Source organism: Sus scrofa, chromosome X, assembly GCF_054392235.1.
Source record: "Sus scrofa isolate SSC_HxYL_T2T_F1_AM1 chromosome X, Sscrofa_HxYL_maternal_Yorkshire_Landrace_v2.0, whole genome shotgun sequence".
Classification (NCBI taxonomy): Eukaryota; Metazoa; Chordata; class Mammalia; order Artiodactyla; family Suidae; genus Sus; species Sus scrofa.
Window position 1 is genome coordinate 93,282,519 of NC_139401.1, and position 26,365 is coordinate 93,308,883.

Below are 26,365 nucleotides of genomic sequence, written 5' to 3' on the forward strand. Positions count from 1 at the left end.
TACATTTCTGCATTGTTTGTACTGTTTGACTATTCATTGCATTAACTGATTATATTAATTTCATTATTAAAATAAAGATTTTGTTATTTAGAATAAATATAAACATAGATCTTCTGGGCCAGTGATTACTTGAGGGTCATGCTTTCTATTAAGAATGTGTTGGTAATTACAGCTTCTTTCTCCTGAAAAATCTACATACACCCTCCCTTTACTCCTAATACACAACGTTATATATGCTTTAGGTATTTATAGGCTTGGACAAAGAACACCTGGCCCAAGTTTATCAGTATGGTCAGCAGGTGAGAGTTCCTTGGACACAAGCCTAAGCCTGGCTGAGGGGCCACCTGGAAGGAGGTGGACTGGCAGTCAGCAATCCTGCCTCAGGAGTTTGAGGATGAGAGACGTGTTAGACTACACTCCTAAGTCTAGGTGGGAGGTCGTAGACATGGTCCAAGGAGGCTTCTACTTAGGTGGAGAACAAGCGGATCTGGGGGGCTCTTCCCTCGGCAATCACTTCTCCAGGCTACATAGAAATCCTAAGCTGCAGGGGTTTAGGAGGGAGGGATCCCATTCTGGTTCCCATTGGTGGGAACAGTGCTGCCATATATGTTGGGGCTGGGTCATCTCTATGGAAATTTGGGAGAGAGATAGAAGGGGCCAAAGGCATTTACTCAGATTACCACCTTCATCACTTGTTCAAGTATATTTTTGAAGTGTACAATAAGAGTCAGGTGCAAAGAATGAGAGGCTGTGGAATATGAAAAAGGGTTGGGAGACAATACCTTACGCCCATCTTGACAAGACAGGGACAGACCATCTTTGCAACCCTCACACTCTCAGCTGCCTCAGCCTCACAGCTCTTCCCTTTGCCCAGAGTTGAATCTCATTGTTTAGAAGGATTCAGTCTAAAAACTCATCAAATACCTTAAGCACATTTACAACACTTCTTATGTAGAATAACAATTGTACAATTGTAAAACTTAATTGTATTAATGCACTTGCCTGAAGTGAGGCCTCTTTCTTAAGCTGGAAATATTTCTTATGATAAATTTTTTCCTTGAATTGATTCCTTATTAATTTTTCACTGAAAATAACTTCTTTGCCTTTTTTTCTGATGGTAAAAATGATTGCATGCTGATGCTTATTTTTAAAGGCAGCAATTGTACTGGAAAATATGAGGAAGTAAGTACAAACCTCATGTTTATTCTCTGCCCCTATTACAGACCTCCTGTCCATTCTCTAACCCCAATTCCCCCCACCCCTGCCATTTTGGTAGATGGATATGGTTGCAGGGGAAATGGAAGACATTACAGCCCTGGGGGATTGAAGGTGGAGGGAGGGGTCCTAAAGATCAGGCTAGCCTTGTGAGAGATATCAGTGGGACTGAAATCATTTGGAAACTAATACCCAGAGCCAGGAAAAGCAGTCACTGAGACTAGCATCCTGGATGATTAATATCTTTTAATAATGTTTTATAATTACTTCCACAAAGCTCTTGCCTATTGTGGCAGAAGCTGTTAGTGCTCCCCAATATTCATGCTATCTTCTTCCTCCTAGGTATCTAGCTAGACAACAATGGTAAGTGTCCCTTTTGATTGAGTGCAGTCATAAGACATATTCTTGGCCAATGAATTGTGGCAGAGGTGATGTAAGTCACCTCCAGATTTTCCCTCATAAAGCATCTCCATGGTTGATCTGTGCTTTCTCTTTTCCCATTCACCAGTTGAATAGATATGCAGCAGAACCTCCCCGCTGACTTGGAACATTAACTTGAGACTCTTTTGAGTGAGAAATAATATACTTTTTTGTTTTTAAAGTCATTCTATTTTTGGGTTTTTTATTACAACACTTTTAGCCTTTTATGCTACTACAACATTGATTGATCGACTTCTTCCCTTTCCTTCCTTTTTTTCTTTGGACCTAAGATGATAAAGATTATACTAATCATATACCATCCTTCATATCATGCTATCTGCTTTGGTCTAATCAAAACCTCTTCCTCTTTTCTTTATTCATTTATTACTTTGTTTCCTAATATCAATTCCTCAATTCTATCAATATCAATTCCATCTTCCACCAACAGGCAACATCACTAATTATTAGAGAAATGCAAATCAAAACTACCATAAGGTACCACCTCACAACAGCCTCACAACAGTTGGAGTGGCTAATAAGTCTAAAAATGGACAAAGATCATTTAGTGAGTACTAGCTGCCCCTACTATTTCATTGTGATGAAAGAAATATGTAAGAGAGAAATAGATAAATGTAAAATCTTAGAGACAGACTTAAGTAAATATGGAAACTTAATTTACTACAAAATTTGTCCTTTCCTACTTTCCTGTCTGCCTTAGCATTTATATTGGGGCCATATGGACAAGCAAAAGTAATGTGAATAACTTCTGGCCCAGAGTAGTTAAGATCTTGTATAGAAGGCCATGTTTGAGATGGAAGAAGCCACAAGATGGAAGAGTAACTGCATGGGAGACTGAAAGCTGCCCAACCCACACTTAAATTTTATGGAAACAAGAAATAAACTTTGGGGAGTTCCCATTGTGTTGCAGCAGAAACAATCCCACTAGTAACCATGAGGTTGTGTGTTTGATCCCTGGTCTCGCTCAGTGGGTTAAGGATCCTGTGTTGCTGTGGCTGTGGTGTAGGCCAGCAGCTGTAGCTCCAATTCGACCCCTAGACTGGAAACCTCCATATGCCATGGGTGTGGCCCTAAAAAGCAAAAACAAAAGCAAACAAATGAACGAAAAAACCCCTTTGTTTATTCACTGAGATTTATGGGGTTTATTTGTTACTGCAGCATAGCATATTGTTATCCTCACTAATATATGTGATTTTGTAGTATACAAAATAAAATTATTCTCCCTTCTCCTTATTTTTTCAAAATTGACATAACTCTTTTTGTCTTAATACTTCATATATGTGAGAATATGTCACTCATACTTTGATACATTTTTTTCATGTTAAGCCAATTTTGCATTCCAACATTGATTATGAAAAAACAATTTTTATACATTGCTATATTCCACTTGCTGGTATTATTTTTCAATTTTTGTTTTTTTTTATTTCCCCAATACATCATTTTTTTTCTACTGTACAGCATGGTGACCCAGTTGCACGTACATGTATACATTCTTTTTTCTCACATTATCATGCTCTATCATAAGTGACTAGTAGTTCCCGGTGCTACACAGCAGGATCTCATTGCTAATCCATTCCAAAAGTAATAGTCTGCATCTATTAACCCCAAGCTCCCAATCCATCCCACTCCCTCCCCCACCCCCTTGGCAACCACAAGTCTATTCACTTGCTGGTATTTTGTTTAAAATTTTTATATCTATGTTTATATGTGATACATCTAGTTTTCCTTTTTCATACTGACTTCAGTTTTGATATACAGGTTAGCACTACTCTCATAAAATGCATTAGATAGTATTACTTATTTCTGTTCTCTGGAAGAGTTTTTACAAGATTGAAATTATCAATTCCATCTGAGCCTATTTAGGCGGGGAGGCAGAGGGACTTTTAAACTACTGATTTAATTTCCTTGGTAGTTATAGAAATCTTTGGGGTTTCTTTTTGAGTCAGTGTTGTTAAGTTCTGTCTTTCAAGAAATTCAACCATTTCATCCACCGTTATAAAATTCATTGTCATAAAGTTAATCATAATATTCTCTTATTTTTAACAATCTCTGCTTGCTTATTATGTCTTCTTGCTCATTGCTTATATTGTTTATTAACACTTTGTTTCCTTGATTAATCTCACCAAAGGTTTCCTTTTTTTTAGTATGTCATTCACAGGACTAGCTTTTGGCTTTGTTGATGCTGTCTAATATATTTTTGCTTTCCATTTCACCTATTTCTGCTCTTGTCCTTTTCATTCTTCTGTCTTTATGTTTATTCTGTTGGTCTTTGTTTTAACTTCTTAATTTGGATGGTTAGCTTATCAATGTTTAGCATTTTTTCTAGTCTAACATAAGATTAAAAAAATAAAAACTTTATTGAGACATAATTCACATACTAAATTCACGTACTTAAAATGTATTATTCAATGTTTTTTTAGTATATGCACCAGGTTGTGCAGCCCATCACCACAATCAATTTTAAAGCATTTTTATCACCCCCAAAAGAAATCCTATACCCTTTAGCTGTCACTCCCCATCTCTCCTCCATTGCCCCTCCAGCCTTTGTCAACCATGATTCTACTTTTCATCTTTACAGATTTGCCTGTTCTGGTTGTATTATATAACATACAAATTTAAGGCCATAAATATCCCTAGAAATACTGTTTTTACAGAATCCCACAAATTTTAATCTTTAGCTTTTTTATTATTCAGTTCTCTGTATTAAAAATTTCTATTATGCTTCCTTTTTTTAACCCATTGATTATTTTTAAACATTTCAAAATTTCCAAACACATGGATTTTTTTTTTTTTGTCTTTTTCCTATTTCTTTGGGCTGCTCCCGCAGCATATGGAGGTTCCCAGGCTAGGGGTCGAATCAGAGATGTAGCCACTGGCCTACGCCAGAGCCACAGCAACACGGGATCCGAGCCGCATCTGCAACCTACACCACAGCTCACGGCAATGCTGGATCGTTAACCCACTGAGCAAGGGCAGGGACGGAACCTGCAACCTCATGGTTCCTAGTCAGATTCGTTAACCACTGTGCCACGACGGGAACTCCGGATTTTTTATTATTGATTTTTATTCAAATTGCTCTTTGGTCAGATAAGGTGAACTTTATACTGATTCTTAGAAATTTGTTGATACTTGCTTTGTAGCCAAGAATGTGATCATTATTGTAAACGTCCCATGTATGTTTGAGAAAAAAGTGTATTCTCCTTTTATTGGGTGCAGTATTCTATATATTTTCATTAAATCGGCTTGTTGATTGAGTTCTTCATAATTCTATAACTTCACTATTTTTTGTTTTCCTTGTTCTTTAAATATTTTAGAAAAATATGTTGAGTTTTCCCACATGGTTACTGACTCGTTCATTTCTTTTTTTCATTATATATTTCGAGGTTACTTTATTAAATGCCCATACATTTAAAGTTGTTATTTATTTTGGTGAGTTGCAAATTTTATCATCATTTTAAAAAATGCACGAGGTAAATAGCTATTTATTTTCCTTATAAGACAGGCACATGGTAACTATTTTTTAAAGGTCCAGAAAGGCTCGGGATTTCCCAAATCACCTACTTAGGTTACCAGTGTTCCCCCTTTCACTAAAGAAATGTGATGAAGTGGTGCATTCAACAGATATTACAATTAAGTAATGGAAAAAGCCAGTCTCTAAACTTATTCTTCAAATTGTCTCTACATGATGGCTGGCTTTCAGTGGAAAGAGACTCTTGCAGTAAGATTTTGTAATTGCTCTATTCTATCTTTTACATTGAATCAGATATTCCCTAGTTTAGTCTACCATTCTCCAGTTTTCACTGAAATTTGCTCAATGACCTTAGAAACAAACATCTGATCCCATCCAAATCCTCTTCTCTATGAAATCATTCTATGGGAGCAACAACCTTAGGTCATCTAGAACTTATTGTCAGAGGGAAAATGACTCTCAGTTAATTGTAGAATATTAATTTTTGACTCCAGATTGTGAAAGGAATCCTTATTTGCATTTTGCCCGCCTCAACCCAAATATCTCACATTTTCTTGAAACTCACACTTTCTTATTGTTTACTAACCCATTTCTTGTCTTAGTCTTAGTCTCTAGACTTTTCTTAAGTACAAAAAGTGAATTTAAGGGAAAATGTTGTGATATATCTTACAAGTAATGGAAAATTTGAATATCTGGCATGATGGAAGACGAAAACAAACGCAGCTCAGGGATCCCAAGAGCAGGAGTTTGTATCGCTTCATCCTTATACTCTGTCACTAAAATGACGGTCCCATATTCTCAATCCTTTCATTTATCAGTTCATATTATTTAAAGATAATAAAAAAGACCATGATCACATATTGATCCAACTGTTTACCCAAACCAGTAAATTAAAACAAGGAAGGCAGGATTATTCAATGAAAACATGGTTGTGAGAATTGCCCCCAATTCACCTATGCCCTGGACATGCAATGTAGAAGTTAAAAACTATAGTATGGAATGTCTAAGGAATATTTCAACAATCACACTTAGGGATGATAGAACATTGTATAGCTTCTGTTCAATTCCTGGTGCCTATTGTTATAACTTTATTAAATTAAATATTTCCAAAGAACTCCCTTTTTAAGTCTCCACACCACCTGGACTATGATGTTGGTTATTCTCACGTGATATGATTTAATAAATAAAAACTTAGACTTTAAGAAATGAAGTATTTGCCTATTGTGTGATTCTTACCTCATTAATAAGGCCAGACTACATGTCTCTATATAGGTATAGGTTTCATCTGAAGGGGATGGAAATTTCCACTGCTAATTAGAGCAAAGTAAGCAGATTGGATTACCCTCATATCTCAGATCAAACCAAGAAACGTTAATGCCTCCATCTTCAGTATATGACTTGAGATACCACCTCTACTTCATCCAGAAGAAGGCATTAGTGTTCCAGGATTGACATCTTTCAGATTCTTCTTATTATGGGTTGGAACAATCTTGGGTCTAGCCTCACCCAGGGTCACCTTATCATCACAGCAATGATATTCTTTATTAAATGACCATGGGTTTGATGTCATATGGGTTACATTTGTCACAGTAAAACTAAGACCAATATTAAGCCCCAGAGTCCTCCATCATTTCTCTTCTAAAAGGGGAAAAAAGGCTTCACCTTATTATTATCACCACTGATCCCTTCAGAAAATCCTTAAGTATTACAAGCTGTCAAGCCTATGGCTGTGGCTATAAGCTTTGCAAAATTCAAATTTTGCTTGAATGTTCAAATCTTATTGCTGTTGACAAATACTGTCAATTGTTTCCCTTGAAAGTTCACCTCATTCATTTTCAAGCAACTGCCTAATACCCAAGTCTGAAAAACCATAGTTTTTCTGACATTCTTTCAAGTAAAAATGATGTTCCATGAAAAAAGCAGCTAATTCAGTGCACAACTCAAATGACTGTGCAAGTATTTTCTTTCAAGACAGCCATTGTATTAAGCTATGCAGCAGAAGTGCTTTGTGCACTGTTCATATTACATGGAATTTTAACAAGATATGTACCCAAGCATCAAGATTTAATAAAATTATAATTTTATTATAAATAAGGACTCCATTAAGGATCTTTTATTTTTATTTTTAAATTTTTTTAAATTTATTTTTTCCCACACCTGTGGCATGCAGAAGTTTCTAGGCCAGGGAATAGAACCCAGGCCACAGCAGAGACATGAGCCACAGCAGTGACAACACTGGATCCTTTAACCACTAGGCCATCAGGGAACTCAAAGGTGGCCTATTTATTACTTTTTAAATTTTTATTTATTTTTTTAATAGCTGCAATTGCAGCATGTAGTTCTCAGACTAGGGGTCAAATTGGAGCTGCAGCTAAGGCCTACACCACAGCCACAGCAACACCAGATCTGAGCCACATCTACAACCTATGCTGCAGCTTGCAACAATGCTGGATCCTGAACCCACTGAGCTAGGCCAGGGATCAAGCCTGCATCCTCACAGAGACAACATTGGGTCCTTGACCCACTGAGCCACAGTGGGAACTCTCTAAGGACCTTTTAAAATGAAACTGGATTACAAATTTTGTTGAATGTGTAGCCATAAAGAAACCAGTCACTTTGGGGACACTGTCTTGATCTATGCTGAGACAATAGCAGTTTTATCCACCATTGCTTTTGCACCACTACTGCAAATGTCAACCTAGTAAAAATACCAAGTAAAATGTTAATATTATTTTGAAAATAATTCAGAAATCAATCATTTTGGGAACACTATCTTGATCTATGCTGAGACAATAGCAGTTTTACCCACCATTGCTTTTGCACCACTACTGCAAATATCAACCTAGTAAAAATACCAAGTAGAATGTTAACATTATTTTGAAAATAATTCTGATCCTACAGTTTCAGGGACCTGTAGTGATCTGTGAACTACACATTAGAAGCACTGATGTATACAAACTGATTCCAAGTCTGTGTAAAGATACAGTGATGTGACATAATAAATATCTGAAAGAATTTTCATTGACTTTCAATTGCAGGAGACTTTTTTTTTTCTTTTTGTCATTTCTTGGGCCACTCCTGTGGCATATGGAGGTTCCCAGGCTAGGGGTCGAATCGCAGCTGTAGCCACCGGCCTACGCCAGAGCCACAGCAATGCGGGATCCGAGCTGCGTCTGCAACCTACACCACAGCTCACGGCAATGCTGGATCCTTAACCCACTGAACAAGGCCAGGGATCGAACCAGCAACCTCATGGTTTCTAGTCGAATTCGTTAACCACTAAGCCACGATGGGAACTCCTGCGGGAGACTTTTTTGACTAATGCCACAGACTCTTCCTATATATGGCAAATATCTTTTCATGCCAATAATATAGAAGTTCATTGCAATTTTTTGGAGAGCTCCCATTGTGGCTTAGCGGGTTACAAACCCGAACAGTATCCATGAGGATGCAGGTTCAATCCTTGGCCTTCCTCAGTGGGTTAAGGGGCCAGAGTTGCCGTGAGCTCTGGTGTAGGTTGTGGACACAAATGGGATCCTGAGTTGCTGTGGCTGTCGTGTAGGCCGGCAGCTGCAGCTCCAATTCAACCCCTAGCCTGAGAACTTCCATATGCCACAGGTGCAGCCCTTTAAAAAAATTTACGCTGCAGTTTTCAATAGTTGCATAATATTTTACTATGTGGACTTGTCACCTATTGTTTAGCCAGTTCTGTAGTGTTAGACATTTAAGTTGCGTCTATTATTTTCTCTCTTAGAAACACTGCTCAATTGATGTTTTTCTGTATACAATTATTTGAGTTATTTCCTCAGGGAAAGAGATCCTACAAGTAGAAGGGTTGGCTGAAAGGCAGGTACATCTTTAAAGCTTCTTATGCAGATTACTAAATAGCCTTCCAGATAAATCGTACCAATATATTATGCCAACCTGTTCCTTCTCTATGTGTCCCCCTCCCAGGAGTCCTATCTCTATTTCTGCCGCAGCCTACCATACACTTGCACCAAAATGAAGATTTCATGAAAGGTGGTAGGTAAGTGGACAGGGTTTGGAAAATTTCTGGAACTACTTCCATTTTCTTCTTTCATTGCTTCAGTAGGCCAAGGAGGAGGGGAAAGATCTTCCTGCTCTTAAGTGAACTCAGGGGTAGGGGTGGGGTTCCCATACTCTTTGCTCCAAGAGACATTCTTTCTGTCACATTGCTTTTTCTCATCATAAGAAATGGTGGCCTAGAGGGTTAAGGATCTGATGTTGTAACTGCTGCCACAGCACGTGTTCATTCCCTGACCTGGGAAATTCTGCATGCTGTGGTTGAGGCAGAAAGGATAAAGAGAGAAAGAAAGAATGAAAAGAAAGAAAGAAAGAAGAAAGAAGGAGAGAAAAGAAGGAAGGGAGGAAGGAAGAGAAGAAAAGAAATGGTAACTCATTTTGGCATTACTTGGTTGCCAGAACTGCCCAAGAAAGAAGGCCTTCTCTGTCAGAACTTGCCCAACATCATACAATCCATCCTCTCTGTCGACCTACAGCCAAGTCAGCAAGTCTTGGTGCTTCTTTTTCCAAAAGCATCTCATATTATCATCATTCCCTAACATTCCCTATAGTCACTACCCCATTTCACTCTTCATCATCTCATACTTCATTTATCGTAGTAACTGCCTAACAAATGCCTTCACACCTAGCCCCATCCCAGTGCCAATCCATTTTGCATATTGCCACCAGATTATTTTTCCTTTGCTAAAAATGTCCAGTAACTCCTAGAAAATGACAGGATAATATTTCAATATCTCAGCCTGGGGTGCAGGATCCTCCCCAAACTTTTCTTACCTTACATTTCCACCTTTATTTCTCATCACTTCTCTTCTTACAGCTTCCATTCTGTAAGGCAAACTGGTTACCTTCCTGTCACTGGAACAGGTTTCCTTCCTCCTTGTCTTTCTTCAAACCATGTCCCCTCCTGGAATGCCCTTCTGTGTTTTCTTATGCTGTCCTTCAGGGCCCAGCTTAAGTGTGCTCGTCCTCCTTGAAACTTTCTAGCAACTCCTGTTTCATTTAAACAGAAAGCATATATTTGACATGAGCAAATATCCAGGTACTGTTAGTATTTTGTATTTATGTACCTTGCCTCTCCAGCTAGATTTTAAATTCAAGAAAGAGAACAATTTTTTGTCAGTCAAAACATACAACTTTATTAATGATATACAAATGAAGTCTTTGGTGGATAAATTCAAGTCAAAACAAATGGTAAGAGTGTAGGCTATTCAAGACAGACAGATTCACTGTCAATTCACATAGAAGAACCTGTAAAAATATTTCCATTCAAGCAGCACGATTAAAGTCACAAATGTGTTTTCAGTACAAGAGGACTATTTATTTGGTATTCATAAAATGGTTCCGCTTAAAGCTGGACTGTCACAGATAACATCACTCTGGATGATATAGTATTAGTCAAAACTGGCACTGAAATGATTCCTTTACTATATGAGTGAGTGGAAAAGCAGTAACTTTCAATTTTCATTGCTTCCCAACTGCTAAACCAGACATTTCTTCCAGTCTTTGAGAGCACACAGCCAATCAGAATTTGTCCACTAGTTTTATCACTTTCACCTTCACCAAGAGGTCATGGTGATCTGCTAAGGCTCGAATTTTCTTAACGCACACTCCAGAGGCAGTGCATAAGTAGAAAAGGGAGCCTTTATTGAATTCTCTGTAGTTGAATACTTCTGCTCTGAGATTGTCATAGATGATTTCAAACAGAGTCAGGGCATTAATAAGAATTTCTGATTCCACATAAGAATTGTAGAGGGAACTAAATGATGACGGCACTTGGGTACTGAGAAGTTTTTTTAACATATCTGGATTTTCAGCAAAATTCGAAAGTATTTTCAAAATCTCAACCTTGATTTTTCCACCTCCTTGAGATAACAAACGGAAAAAGTTTGCAATGGAATTGACAAGCAGGTGCTGGTAGTCGTTAGTAATAGTCATGTTTGTTAAAAATTTTAGTCCGACTACCTGTACTGCTGAGTTCAGGTTAGAGGCCATGATGTCATCCATCACTTTATTCATGTATACCTGAAGCCGGCCCTGATTTTCATAATTCTCACTCAGGTTATTCATGGCCATTAAGGCCTTTTCCTTAATGTGGGGATCAGTTTTGTGGATCATGTTTGCAATAATCGGAAGACCTCCCAACTTACGAATTGTGTCTTGGTTGCATGAATAGTTGGCATTGTTGCTCAGAGTGAGCAAAGCTACCTGCTGGATGAAAGGATCATCTGATTTCTGAAGCAAAGCAAGGACTTTCCTGAGATCTCGGACACCCAGAATCTCATCAATTTCATAAGGAAAGGGACGCTTCTGCATGGGAATGGGTCTTCTCCCTCTCCCTCTCTGCTGGGTCTCAGGCTCAGAGTCTGACTCTGACTCTGTGTCAGTCCACCCAGACTCTCCTTCTTCAGAATCAGGAACCTCTGCCAGGAAAGCCTGCCCCCCATTAGCAGAGGCTGCAGCAGCTGCCGCAGCCCCATCTCCAGGACGGAAGCCCAGCCCCAATTCATCTACTTCAACTTTATTTTTCTTGCCCTTGCCCTTGCCTCCAGTCCGGGACCTGGTTCCACCCTTAGCTCCACCCTTGGGTACAGCTCCAGTAGCTGATCCAGCCTTAGGTATAGCCCCAGTATGAGCTCCAGGGGTTGCTTTCTTGGAGGCTACTACTGTTCTAGGGGACCCTGAAGTCCCAGGAGCCTCTACAGCCCCAGAAGGCGCTACTGCCCCAGAAGGCACTGCAGCCCCAGAAGGCGCTGCTGCCCCAGAAGGTGCTGCTACCCTAGAAGGTGCTGCTGCCCCAGAAGTTGCTGCAGCCCTAGGAGGTGCTGCAGCCCCAGATGGTGCTGCTACCCTAGTAGGCATTGCTGGTATGGGAGCCTCCACCTCCTCAGTAGGTGCTGCTGCTTCGGTAGGAGCTTGCACCCTGGGAGGCACTGCTGGAGCCCTGGGAGCCTCTGCTATGCTAGGAGCTTCTGCCAATTTAGGAGCCCCTGCCATTGTGGGGGCCTCTGAAGCCATGGGAGCCTCTGCCTCGCAAGAGGGTGGTGCCATTGCAGAAGCCGCTGTGGCTTCTGATTCAGCTTTAGGCCCAATCCCAGCCCCTTCTGCCTCCTGGGCCTGACTTCCTGCCCCAGTCTGAGCCTCAGCACTAGATGCAGCTGGAGCCACTGCTTCAGCTCCAGCCTTATCCAGAGCAGAGGCTTCATCCTGAGCCCTGTCCTCTACCCCAGTGCATACTGGGGTTGGAGGACTGAATCCTGGCCCAAGGTCAATTGTGAATCCAGCCCTTAGTCCAGGTCTAGCCCTGGCTCCAGTCCCAGCCAAAGCCCTGGTCTTGGGCTTGGCTAGTCTCTTTTTCATCTGGTTTCTTCCCCTGGCATATTTGTAGACACAGTACCAGGCGCTGGCCCCGATCACTATCCCGGCGGCCACACAGCCAGCATCCCGAACTCTGCTCATGGCGCAGCTGGAGTAATTCTATGATCCAGGGCGTGGAGCTGGCGTGCTCAAGTGTGGTGTGTTCACGTCAAGGCGAGGCTCTTCAGCTCAGGCTCACAAGTTCTGCAGAGGCTGCAAGCCAAACAGGACCTGGGGTAAAGGAGAAAAAGGAGGCTTAGGGGTCTGGCTCACTTCTTGCTTAACCATAATTCGCTAGAGGAGAGTTTGGGGACATAATGCTTTGTAGGCAGGCTAGTACCCAGATAAAGGTGTCAAGGCCTGTGTGATTCAGGACTCTGGTTGTCCAATGTTTTCTACATCTTCATCCCTACACTGCCCTGCCCAATGTCAACATACCCAGCACCTAAACATGGAAGAAGACCATATAGATTTCAAGAAAGCTTGTGGAAAGCCAGAAAGAACTCAAGATTCTGCTCTGATTCCATCACCCCCCTCCCAAAGGTCCCCATATGATGCTCATACATGTACCAACCTGATGGGAACGGGAGCAAGTGTGCTATTTTCCACCAGGCCTGTAGTTGTGCAGGGCCCAAAAGACAGACTGACCTGCGGAGATATCCCAGAAAGGGTGTTTGGGGGCTTTTGATAGATGGATTCCTTTCCTGATTTGAACCCCTAAGGTCAAGTTCCCCCCTCCCCCTGGGGCTACTCTTTTCCTCTATATCTCTTTCTCCTCAAACCCTTGTTTAAGAAAGCAAATGCCACACCTCTTGTGCTGTACTAAAAAGGACAGGCCCAAAGCAAGAGTGTCTTTAAAGAGGGAGAAGATAGGGGCCCCCGTTTCTGTCCCAATTTTGGGTCTGGTTTCAGCCACACTCACCCAGGGGCTTCCCAGACAGTTCCCACCCCCCAACACTGACCTCCACAGGTTCAGGGCTGTCTCTCCTTCCTTCACTTCAGTTAGGGCTTCATCCTAAAGACAGACTGAAGGGCAGAAATACAGACAGCAGACGTTGGAGACTTAAGAGTCTGGTGGATGGAACCGACCCAAGACTGGAGTCCCCAGTTGCTTTTTAGAATTCACATGACAGAATGACAAATGGTTCCATCTCTCCATTCCCTCAACTCTTCTCACCCCTCCCCTCCCACTCCAACCCCTGCCCCTGCGCAGACTCCCCAGACTCTCAAACCCTCCTTCCCTTTGCCCCGCCTCCGTCCGTCCGCCATTTCTCGACAGACGGTCACACCCCTTCTCCTGCACCGGAGAGGGAGGGGCGGGGAGGGGCGGGGCGGGGCGGGGGTGCTGCGAAGCCTGGATGCGAGGCGAGACTGGGGATTATGGCCAAACAATCTAGCGCCTCATTTTTCAGTCCCCAGCCCCCAGGCATAGCATCAACCTGCAGAACTTGGACCCAATGTTTGCCCTTTGGGTTTGAGGGTCATGATTTTTCACTGTTTCTCCGCTCTGGGCTCCGCCTCCCACCCCCCATCGCGATCCCCAGTTAACCGCCATTTGTCCCACCAGCGTACCTGAACTCCTTTTTCAGGACTGAAAAAACGGGGGTGAAGGGCTGTGTGGGCCGGAGGTGTCTGGAAAGCAGCCTGGGACTTAGCACCGCGGTTTAATACCAGATTCTCTCAGGGTATCCCCTCCTCTGAAGCCCAGACAGAGCTAGACCTCCCATCTCCCCTACAAAGGCTGGCACAACCATTTCCCAGCGCCCCCAAATAATGAGGGGCCGACGTGGGGGAGGGGAGCGGGAGGGGGCGGTGGTCGGGGGAGGTATCTGCAAAGTGAGAATGGGGGTGAACAGGCCTGAACGTTTCCTAACTGCGTACCCTTCCAATCACCCTTTTCCCAGCTTCCCCACTGGCCTTATACGCGCTGCCACGTTTATTTCTCTTCCCTTTTCCTCTCAAAACAGGACGGGATGTGGGGTGCGGGGCCTGAGTGTCAAAAACAAAACAAACAAATAAATAAAACACTGGCTGGGAAAGGAAGTAAACGGATTCTCCACAAGTATATCAGCATCTTTACGTTCCCCCCTCCCATCTCCCCGCCGCCCACCAAAATGAGCTGCGACTGAGCGCGGGGGTCCAGAGGGCCGGCCGGGGGCGGGTGAGGCGCAGACACCCGCGGCCTCAGACTCCCTCATCTCTGGGCTACCCCCATTCAGGGATGCCAGGCCATGCCCACCCTCACACCCACCTGCCCGGATCTGGGGGAATTTTCTCCTCCTCCTCCTCGCCTGGGTTAAACGCACGGCAGTGCGCAGCGCAAGAGAAGTTGGTACCCAGAGGAGGACGGAGGACGGCGGTCAGGGCTTTAAGTATCTTTGCCCACGTCAGCCCCCGGTCACGTGAGGGCTGCATCGCCAGTAAGCTTGGGCCCCCAATTTCCACTCCCACCAAGAGCAAGCGCCCCCTCCTTTAGCCCCACTCCCACGTCACCCCACCCATCAGGTCCTGTCACTCATTTTTTTGTCTTTGTAGTCCTAGGGGCCAAAAGCAGCCCTTTCTCCCTGTGTCAGAATTTGCCTTTCTCTGATTACGGGGGAAGGGATGCATCTTCTTGGAGGGCTATTGACAATTTTTACCTTTTTTTGGTTAGGGAATTGTCTCATCCTTTCCTGAGCAACTGGACACTCTCCCCTAGTTCCACCTCCAACCACCCCCCACCTGCTAGTACCCACCATTTACCTTGCACTTGGGCCCCTGCTCCAGTATAAGTAAGAGATGGAATGACAGAAAGGAGACAAGGAGTGGTAGTGGGGTCTTGTGTAATACTTTTCCGTTTTGTTTTTAAAGCAATTCACCACCCTTTACTATTATAATAAGAAAATACAACAAAACAAGTGTTCAGTGTGGGAAGCAGTAACCAAAAAAAAAAAATAAAATAAAAAAATAAATAAAAGAGTAGGAGTGTTTTTAAAAAAAGATTTCCCACTAATACTGGAAGGCATCATTAATTTTGATTAATTTTTACCACGTAGAAAATGAATCTATTGGTCATATAGGAAATAGTTTTCAAAACATGCTAAGGTATTTGAATATTTTAAAATGGAATTTTTTCTCAACAAGATAAGCGTGTTTCCATATGATCTGTAAATTGATCCGTGGAGACATGTTCAGTTGTCTGATCTTATTTATTTTGGACAGAAAATATGCTACTTTTCCTCCTTCCGGGACAGCTTTTAAGTTGGATAAATAAATGGTCCCGTCTTGTTCCGTTAGAGAAACACATTTATTTACTGTTCTTAAACCACTGCTGACTGCTGTGTGAACCTCTTTTAATTCGATGGCTGTAACCATGACAGTTTTTAACACCTGTCCCTGAACTGAGTTCCAGTTTTGTGATTCAGCTCTGGGCAAAAGAAAGAGCTGTCCCACCAAGGAAATGATGTGAGGGATGCAGAGATGGTCAAACCCTTCCAGTCCTGCCAAGAGGGGAGGGAGGAAGGTTTTGCCCTCCCACCTCTCCTATATTCCAAAGCCTCTCATTCCCTGTGTTCTAGCACCTGCTTCTGTTGCTCATCCCAAAAGTACACATGGACAGAGGACCAAGGTGGTAAGTGTTACCTTTACTGAGGTGACTAACCTGAGTAAATGCCTTTGGCTTCTCCCTCCCTCCCTCAAATTCCCACAGAGATAACTCAGGGATACACAGAAGAGATTGCTGTTACCAACCTACCCCTGAAGCTGCTGGTTTCCAGGAAGATTGCTGGGGGAAGCACCCAGGCCTGCTTGCTCTGCTCTGCCCTTGTTCAAGGTTATTAACCTTGCTCCTGACATTGTCTGCTGCTACCACCTAGCCTGAGAGGTGCAGCTTGCTGGCCTCTCTCCTCTGACCTCCTTACCTCAGAGCACCCAGGGAGAACCCAACCTTGTTGCAGGGTCACAGCCCGAATCCCACGCCCACCTTGGCGCCCCCTCAGCCAAAAGTATGCCTGGGATCAAGGGACTCTCCCCACTGACCATATTGATTAACCTACAGTAGGCATTCTCAGCTGGCCACCTCTGTGTTCTACGTGAAACTGTATGGAAGGTTTTGTTAGTGTATGTGTGATTAAGTGCATTTGGGGGCAGGGTACAGTAGAAGTCATTGACCTCATCAGTTTCTCAAGGGATCTGGGATCCCTGCTCTAGATATTAAGAATCAATATGGTAGCTTACAGAGTCTGTTATATAAAGTAGTCCAGACTAGAAATATTTTGGGTTTTTTTTCTGGTAATAAAGGTAAAATATAAACATGATGGTTAAAAATAGTCTAACCAATAAGGAAATATATAAAGTATACAGGGAAAGTGGCTACTAGCAATTTCCAACTTTCTTTTTATGCACATATTAGTAAGTGCATTTGTGCTTATTAATCAAGTTCCAAATTGAACAACAATCAACAAATAATAAGCATTTGGGATTAGTATTGTAATTGCAGTAAATCTGCAGATTAATTTGAGGCACATTAGCATCTTAAAATTGAGACTTCCCCTCTAGGAATGTGATGTGTCTCCATTTTTCTCAGATCTATTTTTATGTTTGATAATCAAATGTTATAAGTTTCTTCACCTAAGTAATTCCTATTACTTGTTAGATTTTTTTCCTAGTTATTTTATCGTTCCTGTGGCTGAAATGCTATTCCTTTCTGCAACTACAATTTCTTTTTCTTTTTTTTTTTTTTTGGCTTTTTGCCTTTTCTAGGGCTGCTCCCACGGCATATGGAGGTTCCCAGGCTAGGGGTCGAATCGCAGATGTAGCCACTGGCCTACACCAGAGCTACAGCAACGTGGGATCTGAGCCGCGTCTGCGACCTACGCCACAGCTCACGGCAACGCCGGATCCCTAACCCACTGAGCAAGGCCAGAGACAGAACCCGCAACCTCATGGTTCCTAGTCGGATTCGTTAACCACTGCACCACGATGGGAACTCCTGCAACTACAATTTCTGATAGGTAAGCTTCTGCTTAAGGAAAATGTTCTACTACTATATATTTATTTATGTATTTATTATATATTCACATATTATTATATGACAATTTTATTAGTCTAATAGTTTTCAAGTGACACCTTTGGTTTTTTGAGCTATGTATACTTAACCATCTTTAAATGAAGATATTTTACATTTCTTCCTTTCCAATATTTATAACATTTTTGTCCTTTCTTTTTCTGCATGTGCTGTACTGACTAGACCTTCCACAACTATGTTGACTAATGGTGCTGCTTGAGAGCCTCCTGATCTTGTTCTGGAAGAAAATGGGAATACCTGTTATGTCTCAACATTTAATGTAACTTTTTTTTTTTTTTTGGTCTTTTTGCCATTTTCTTGGGCCGCTCCCACGGCATACGGAGGTTCCCAGGCTAGGGGTCGAATCGCAGCTGTAGCCGCTGGCCTACACCAGAGCCACAGCAACGCGGGATCTGAGCCGCGTCTGCGACCTACGCCACAGTTCATGGCAATGCCAGATCCTTAACCCACTGAGCAAGGCCAGGGATCGAACCCGAAACCTCATGGTTCCTAGTTGGATTCATTAACCACTAAGCCAGGACGGGAACTCCAGACATTTAATGTAACTTTTGCTGTTTCTAATATTGTATCCTTTTTCAAGGTTAGTTTTACTTATGTTTACCAGTGCCACACAAAAAGTAGTAGAAAGAATTAATATCAGTGAGTAGATGTAAGTCACATATTCTGTGGTCTTGGTAGCCCATAGGAGTGAGGAATCTCCTAGGTCAGAACCTCTGGTATAGTCTTCATCAGACTAAGGATATTTTCTTTTATACTTAATTTAATTTAACAAAGAATAATTCATTAAATTATATATACAATTCTTTAAATTATGTATGTATAATACATATATATAAAATTTTGCTTTACTGCATAAACAAAATTTCCACCTATTCCTATTTTACTCATAGTTGTGTTTTTTTTAAATTTAGGGCTGACTGATTCAGTTTATCAAATGCTTTGTAAGATTTATTGTCTCCTTCAGTTTGCTGTTGCAGTTAATGATGTAGATAAACCTGTCTCCCTGTCATTCTAGTCTCTCTATAATTTATTCTTAATGCATCCCTCAAGTTCAAACTCTCCATCCACTTCCCCTTGTTTAGAGTAAGTGCAAAATGTCCTTACTACAACTGACAAGGCCCTACTCTCTTCACACCTTATTACACGATGTAAGATAATATGAGAAAAAGAGTGTGTGTGTGTGTGTGTGTGTATGCATATGACTGGGTCACTTCACACATATGTATGCATATATATACACTCATATATATATATATATATATATATATGCTGTACAGCAGAAATTGGGGCAACATTGTAAATCAACTATACTTTTTTAAAAAAAATTTAAAAACCCCTAAAAAATGGAAAAAACAAGCAGAACCTTATTACCTTTCTGCTTTGTCTTCTACTGCTTTCTCTCCAGGTCAGCGATCCTGGCCTCCTTGATGTTTCTGGAACATTCTGGGCTTGTTACCTTCACAGAGCCTTTATATTTACTTGTCCTCTTGCCTGGAATATTCTTTCCCCATATATCACCACACTTAGATCCCTCACTGATTTCAGGTCTTTACTCAAATGTCACCTTTCTAGTGATTCCTTCTCTGGCCACTCTATCTGAAAGTTTAACCCATCTTGACTTTTCATATCTCCTTTTCCTGCTTTTAATTTTTTTATTATGTGTCACTACAATATACTATTCATATTGTTTATTTACCTTGTTTATCGTTTTTCTCTCTCACTGCAGTGTAAGGGCCACACAATACAGCAGGTGCTCAGTAGATATGTTGAATAAATGAATAAATAAAGGAATGGCTTTCAGACATTGCCTTTGCAACAACTTTCTTGTAGTCCAGAAATAAAGCCTAGTTGGTTATGCTATATTAACAGATTTTTAAACTCTCAGATAAATGATTAGCTAAATCAGGGTCTTGTCATGTGACAAGATGTAAAAGACATAAAGACTGCTTTGAGTGGCATGTATAAAATTCATTATGTAGAGAGAATGATCATATGAAACCTGCCTTTAAAAAATAATCTTTTTTTCTTAAATAAAAATAGTTCTACCATATTTTCTGATAATAAAAATAACACACATTTGGGTAAATGAAAAAAAGAAAGAGAATTGTGCTAATGAGAAAATTTTTAAAAATCCACCCCCACTCTCTGCTTCCCTTCCTGACACCCCTTGCTCCATCCCTATTTCCTGGTATTTTCAGAACTGAAGAGGTGAAAATTAGTGATTCCAAAGAAAAAAGGTGGAGGGAGCAGAGAAAAAGAGGGGACCATTCCCCAGGGAAGTAGTAAAATTGGCCAGTAGCCCAGGAGAAAATGCGGTCCCTTTCAACGATTGTTTATGATACATGTCTCTTTGTAAACAAAGAGGACACATCTGTTGGGTGTGCAATGACTAAAAAGAGCCACAGTGTCTTGTGGGGTGGAGGTGGTGCTGGGGGATGGGAGGGGGGCGGGTCATCCTCTGCTTTGCTAATAATAGGAGGGGAAATTTGGGACCCGAACTCACCAGTGACGTCGCCTCACGTGACCAGGAGCTGGTGTGTTGAAGCCTCGGTCCAGATAGCGGTTCTTGCTCAGGTAACCAGCTCCGGATTGCCTTGGAGTGGCGTGACTGTGGGCAAAGAAGAAGGAGGACGAAGAGGAAACCCTTACCGATTCCTGTCGGTCACGGTGAGGGTGGGTGTTGGTTGGAGACTACTGGAGTGAGGGTGGGGGGTACGATTTGATTTTCGAGTTTGGAGGCGCTTCTCTGTTCCCCCACGGGTGAGACACCCGAACCCAGCCTCTTTTTCTTGTCCTGCTTTGTAAAAGGAAGACGAAATGGTTGGCGTTGGTGCCTAGAGCGGGAGGAGGTGGGGGTAGGGGAGGAATCGGTTATCAGGGAGCGGAGCGATGGGGGACTGTGAGGTGAGAGACAGGCCTGCTCACCTGAACCTACAGGGGAGGGTCCAGGTTTGAACCCTTTTTTGGGTGTTGATGCGTTCGCGGCATTCACCAGAACCCTGAGTCCCCACTGTGTCCTGTTTGTTCCGGTCTGGTTCTGGCTTTGGTTTGTCCCTGTCTGCCGGGCCATCGATCAGAGGTGGGTTGATGATGCAAAAGAAAAAGAAGCTCAAAGCCTCATTTCCTTCTTTCTTCTCCCACCCCCTACACCCCCGCCCCTTAGATACAGCTTGCAGTTTCAGACTCCGCATCTGACCGGTTCTCACTAGCCTTTGAGAGAAAGGAGACCCCTGAGATACTCGCTTCTGCTGCGACATGGGCCGTGCTCAGAATTTGGGCTTGATGGCTACGGGCCTGGTGGTCGGGGCTGGCTCCTGGTACTACATATACCGACTGACGTTTGGTGGAGAGCAGAACAAGAAGAGACCAGCTGATTCGAAAGACATTAATCCTGCCTACAAAAAGTTTAGAAAATACAGGAAACTGTAAGGAAGAAAATAAGAAATAAACCACAGATAATTAACTAAGCCTTGTCTTTCTATCTGTGCAAGAATGTGGATGTGTGTATTTAACATTATTGCAATTATGCTGGGTATGATCCGGAATTATTTTTTTCAGGTTACATTGCAGGGGTATGCCTTTTGTTAGTAAACAAAAGTGCTTCATAAATCAGTCTTTTAACATGTTATTTCATTAACATAATAATCATAATCTTCTTTTGCTGGTCTTTCAGATGGGAAAGAAATATTACATGCTTTATTTTCTAAAAAATAACTGTAGGGGAAGTCTACATAGACTTTTTTTGGGGGGAGGGCTGCACCGTGGCATATGGAAGTTTCCAGGCTGGGGGTCGAATCAGAGCTGCAGCTGCTGGCCTACACCACAGATCACATACACCACAGCTCACAGCAATGCTGGATCCCCAACCCACTGATGAAGGCCAGGGATCGAACCCACATTCTCATGGATACTAGTAGGATTCATTTCCACTGTGCTGCAATGGGAACTCCATACATAGACTTATGAGAGGATGTCTTTCCACACCAGTTATAGCTGTGATACACATCATTCCAGTCTCCAGAAGGACCAGTTAGGTAGTTTTTGTGCCATGCTTGGCAAAGAGGGCATAGGAATTTGGTGAGGCTGGGAGCCTCCTGGATAGTATCCAGCCTTCCAGGTACATCATGTGGCCAGTAGCCTCGGGTTCCTACTCTTTCTTTTGGGTTGTCAGAGATCAGGCAAATAGTCTCATCTGCTCAAAGGGCTCAGAGAACTCTCCCTTTTTCCCTCCCATGGGAGAGGGGATTTCTTTTTAGTGTGAGAGAAATTCCTCACTCCCTGAACATTCTTCACCTTGGATTTGGGGGAAATAAAATCTGGGAAGTCCTGCCACACACTTTCTCTGAGGCAAAAAAGTAGAGAATTGATTGGACTGAGAAAGGGAAAGCAGAGACCCCAGATGGCCAAAGAGATGAAAAAAATCGATAGTCCTGTGTCTAAAGTAGTATTCCCTAGAAGCAGAACCATGGGGATTCTTCTGAAAGTGGTTTATTGGGGGCGTGTCCTCAGATGAAATATGTACGGAGGTGAGGGGAGCAGGATAGGACAGGGGAGAAACTAGGCATAGATGTAGTTCAGCTGAAGTGTAGCCTCAGCCTGAGTTCCAGGGCAGCTCTGGGATGTGAAGGACATTAGAGAAGAGATCCATCTTGAGACAAAGGAGACAGGCTTTGGATCCACTGACTGAAAGCCTTGGCATATGGCTGAGTTGGTGTGAGAGAGAAGGGGTTTTAGCTCCGAGGTATCCTCTGAGAAGAGTGAGACTATGAATCTTTAGCAACTAATGTTCATAGCAGCTAGAGGGATGGATGTACTAGCCCAGTAAGTGAAATCTGGACAGAGCATCAATAGTGCCTACTACCTGTAGTATAACTAGCCAATCTGCATTCTTGCAATGAAATGTGCTTCCTCTCCATGTGATCCTCCCTTTAGGAAGGCTTAACTTCAGCTAACAATGCTGTGGAGTTATTTCATGAGTGCAGTCTATCAGGAAATGCCCACTTTCCCATAAACAAAACAAAAAGAGGAGAGTGTGCATACTTCTCTAATCTCCTAGTGGTTGTCTCAGAAACACTCTCCCTCAGAGGATAATTTTCTCTCTGCAACCTGAATAAGAATCAAAGCCCCTCCTTCAACATACAGATTTTGAAGGGACACCTTGTAGCACATAAAAATGTGTTCTGCCTATGAGATTGGAGGCAAGTACAAAGGTTGAGGGATGTTTAGATATAGGATTGTGGTTCTGGCTTTGACAGGTGTTAAATTGACTGCCATACAACTCTCCCAAATTCTTGAGACTAGTGGATAAGTTGCTAGAGGAAGCCAGGTGTTGTTCACCTAGGCAGTCCAAGATGATGCACTCAGAGGTCAAGTGTCAAGGCAAAGGGACCTTGCTAGCCTGACAAATAGGCTGCCCATTAATTTAACTTCCATGTGGTAGCCCTGGGCTCTTGGGGATAGAAGGTACTTTGGAGGAATTTAAACTTTGAGCCCTCATCTTAGTAATATGAAAGACATATCAGCTTTATTTATTTTTTGTGGTTCTCTTACTCTTTGAGTGTTGTCAAAATGTGGGAGCCTGAGTATCAGAAAGGCAGGCCCATTCACATAGTCTTCTGAGACACACACTGTTTCAGATTGCAAACTCATTTCAGGTTTGAAAGCTCTGGTGCTTCTGCTCTACCACAGAGGAACAGAAATGTTTGTCAAAGCTGGAGTTAAGCCTTTTGTCATGGCTGTCCTATCTGAGATTCACCACATCATTAAAGCACTCTTGGGGCAGGGCACAGGAATCCTCTTATTCAGGAGTCCCTCATTTCTTTATCTTCACTAGCCCTTTCCCAGAATAGGGGAATTTTTCTGGACTGGGGAGAAGTTCCTATCTCTTTAAACCATAAGTTATCTTGCTCAACTTGACAGATGAGGTCAAGAGAGGGTAAGAAAATTAAACAAAACTCGATGGATACCTATGGGTCATTGAATAAGTAATTTCTCATTTTAAAAACATGTATCTCAGAGTTCCCATCATGGCTCAGCAGTAACGAACCCAGCTAGTATCCATGAGGATGAGGGTTCAATCTCTGGCTTCACTCAGTGGGTTAAGGATCCAGCGTTCCTGCGAGCTGTGCTGTAGGTTGCAGATGTGGCTTGGATCTGGCATTGCTGTGGCTATAGCTGTGGCTGGCAGCAACAGCTTCAATTCAACCCCTAGCCTGGGAACTTGCATATGCTGCAGGTGCATCCCTAAAAAAACCCACAACCCCCCCAAAACCTGAGTATCTCATTAAAATCATTAAAAATTGATAAATTGCCCTGTAATTCAATTACTCCCCTCTCCTCTCCCTAACCAGTCTCATTTATAATTAAAAGTTATACCTTTGAATGTCATGAGATAATTAAATATTATGGCACATTATAGGATAGTAGGTAAGAGTCTGTTAAAAAATGTCCACAATGACAAGAACTCCCAAGTCCCAGCTAATGGCCTATTTTCATTCAGAGTGAGCATTTTCTCTCACAGCCATGTTTTCATAATTCAAATCAGATATAAGGTCTTTGATCAATTAGGAAACCTAACTTACTATGTAAAGAGTGGTTGATAACGCCATCAAAATTGGGAGCCATTATCCCTTGTTTGCTTGTTTTTATAAGAACACATCAACTTGGTTGGGATGCTTTTAAACTTTGTTTATCCTACCTGTGGGTGGATAATAATGTGTAAGAAGCTTTGTGCTAAGGATAGAACTTTTGGTGATAAGGGAAAGAAAAGCCATTACTCCTGAGCTCCTTGTAATCAAAGCCTGAATTTGTGATCTGAAGTCTATGTTTTATAGCTATACACTTATAGCTCTTATAAAACCTTTATTATTGAAATTCCTGCAGCAAATATAAATGTGATATTGTAAGTTTCAACTTTTCTAGACTTAATGCCATTTTCCCCACTGAAACAAATATTTTTAGAAGGGAATTTTGAAACTGGATTCCTTTGAAATGCAAATAATACTTCATAAGCGAGGTGTACTTGTGAGTCCTGTGAACCATTAGGTAACCATGACAACACTGACTAAGTGGAGAAGTGCCTTTCTGTTATCTCCATCTAAGGCCCCTCAGGGATCTGAAATCCAGAAAAACATGTTTCAGCTATTTTAGTTTTATTTTAAAGGATGAGTCTAGGGCTGGTTTACTGGTTGACCATCGAAACAATATCACATTAAGAAGGATGCTAGGGGGAGTTACTGTCATAGCTCAGCAGTAACGAACCTGACTAGTATCCATGAGGATGTGGGTTCCATCCCTGATCTTGCTCAATGGGTTAAGGATCCAGCGTTGCCATGAGCTGTGGTGTACGTCACTGTGGCTGTGGCGCAGGTCGACAGCTATAGTTCTGATTCGACCCCTAGCCTGGGAACTTCCATATGCTGCAGGTGCAGCCATGTAAAGACAAAAAAGAAGAAGAAGAAGGAGAAGGAGGAGAAGAAGGATTCTAAGAATTCAACCCAATCTGCTGAAATGTGAGAATTTCTCACATGTTGTAGCAGATCAGACAGTATATTGGGAAAGGGAACTCTTACTTTACTAACCCTCTCTTACAAAGGGAACCCTTAACTGGCTCTCAGAGTCAATGCCCAGAACTGACTTAACAGGCTCAAACTAGCCCTGAAGCTTCCTCTTCATCTAGAAAGTACAAAGTTTATTATAGGTCATGAATACAATAGGCTTCTTAGGCACTCTTTCTCCTCCTGATGCTTGTCACAAAAGCCCTAGGATGGCAGACTCCAGATAGTTCTGGAGCACAAAAGATAAAAAAATAGAAACAATAATAACAATAAATATAATGAAAGCTTGTTATGTGTTATCTATTTCAATTTGTATAAAATTTCATTGGAGGAGTTCCCCTTGCGACTCAGCGCTCAGTGGTTAAGAGCCCAACTAGGATCCATGAAGGTACGGGTTTGATCCCTAGCCTCACTCAGTGGGCTAAGGATACTGTCTTGCTGTAGGTGCGGTGTAGGTCACAGACGTGGCTTGTAACCAGTGTTGCTCTGGAAGTGCCGTAGGCTGGCAGCTATGATTCAACCCCTAGCCTTGGAATTTCCATATGCCACAGGTGCAGCCCTAAAAAGAAAAAATAATAATTAAAAAATTTCACTGGGGATAGTTATCAGTTTAGAGATGAGGGAACAATGACTCAAAACCTTAATCAACTTTACTAAGGTACCCAAAGCTAGAAATTAGTGGAGTTAGAGTTTGAACTGTCTCCAAAACCCACCTTCTTCTCCACTAGTTTATACTGCATCTTAAAGCACATGGCAAGGAAGGCCTAGTCAACAGGCTCTGGCAGACAGAACTGCACAAACAGCCTGGAAGAAGGAGGGGTAGGGGAGGAAAAAGAAACTGCCTTCCTTGAAAGAGGAGGAACACCAGGGACTTCTCACATACAGCCCAGAGAGTACAAGGAGAGGAAAAGGATGACACACCCTCCAGAAACACAGACAAAATAAACAAGAAACCAAAGTAGTAAGGAAACAGATGATATTGACTTTGGGATGGTACAAAAGTCCTCATTTTCCAAACCACATGATGCACATTTGCCCTATGCTGCCTGAGCCTCTCGTTTTCTCCCTCTTCCCATTTCCCTTCTCCTTCCTCTAGCCAGCTGGTCCACCCCCAGGGTCTGTAGGCTGAGGATACTCACATCTTTATCTCCAGGTCAGATCTCACAGCCCAACTTCAGAGCCCTATCAAATGCTCACTGAACAGCTCCATTCAGACAACTCACC

General features: G+C 42.2%; 1 protein-coding gene and 1 long non-coding RNA gene across 30 annotated transcripts; one reads left to right on the plus strand and one right to left on the minus strand.

Moving 5' to 3' along the window:
* Nucleotides 1-10,275: 10,275 nt before the first annotated feature.
* On the minus strand, nt 10,276-20,805 carry ARMCX2 (armadillo repeat containing X-linked 2). 29 transcript variants are annotated; one of them, XM_085006869.1, is made up of 6 exons: nt 20,511-20,805; nt 20,089-20,379; nt 14,438-14,509; nt 13,483-13,546; nt 13,095-13,168; nt 10,276-12,751 (listed from the first exon to the last, which is right to left on the minus strand). In XM_085006869.1, the coding sequence occupies exon 6, from the start codon at nt 12,620-12,622 to the stop codon at nt 10,688-10,690; it is 1,935 nt and encodes a 644-aa protein (XP_084862995.1). In that variant the 5' UTR covers nt 12,623-12,751; nt 13,095-13,168; nt 13,483-13,546; nt 14,438-14,509; nt 20,089-20,379; nt 20,511-20,805; the 3' UTR covers nt 10,276-10,687. The 29 variants fall into 29 exon arrangements, with proteins under 29 accessions (XP_084862995.1, XP_084862985.1, XP_084862986.1 ...); XM_085006859.1 differs by having other exon boundaries at nt 14,093-14,509; XM_085006860.1 differs by having other exon boundaries at nt 14,093-14,509; nt 20,089-20,382.
* Nucleotides 20,106-21,052, plus strand: LOC100522115 (uncharacterized). Its single transcript, XR_299664.4, has 2 exons — nt 20,106-20,252; nt 20,749-21,052. It is a non-coding gene; the product is annotated as an uncharacterized LOC100522115 (long non-coding RNA).
* The last annotated feature ends 5,313 nt before the right edge of the window (nt 21,053-26,365 follow it).

Bases quoted from the DNA above. Each gene is read 5' to 3' on its own strand.
- ARMCX2 (XM_085006869.1), bottom strand. From the start codon at position 12,622: ATGAGCAGAGTTCGGGATGCTGGCTGTGTGGCCGCCGGGATAGTGATC.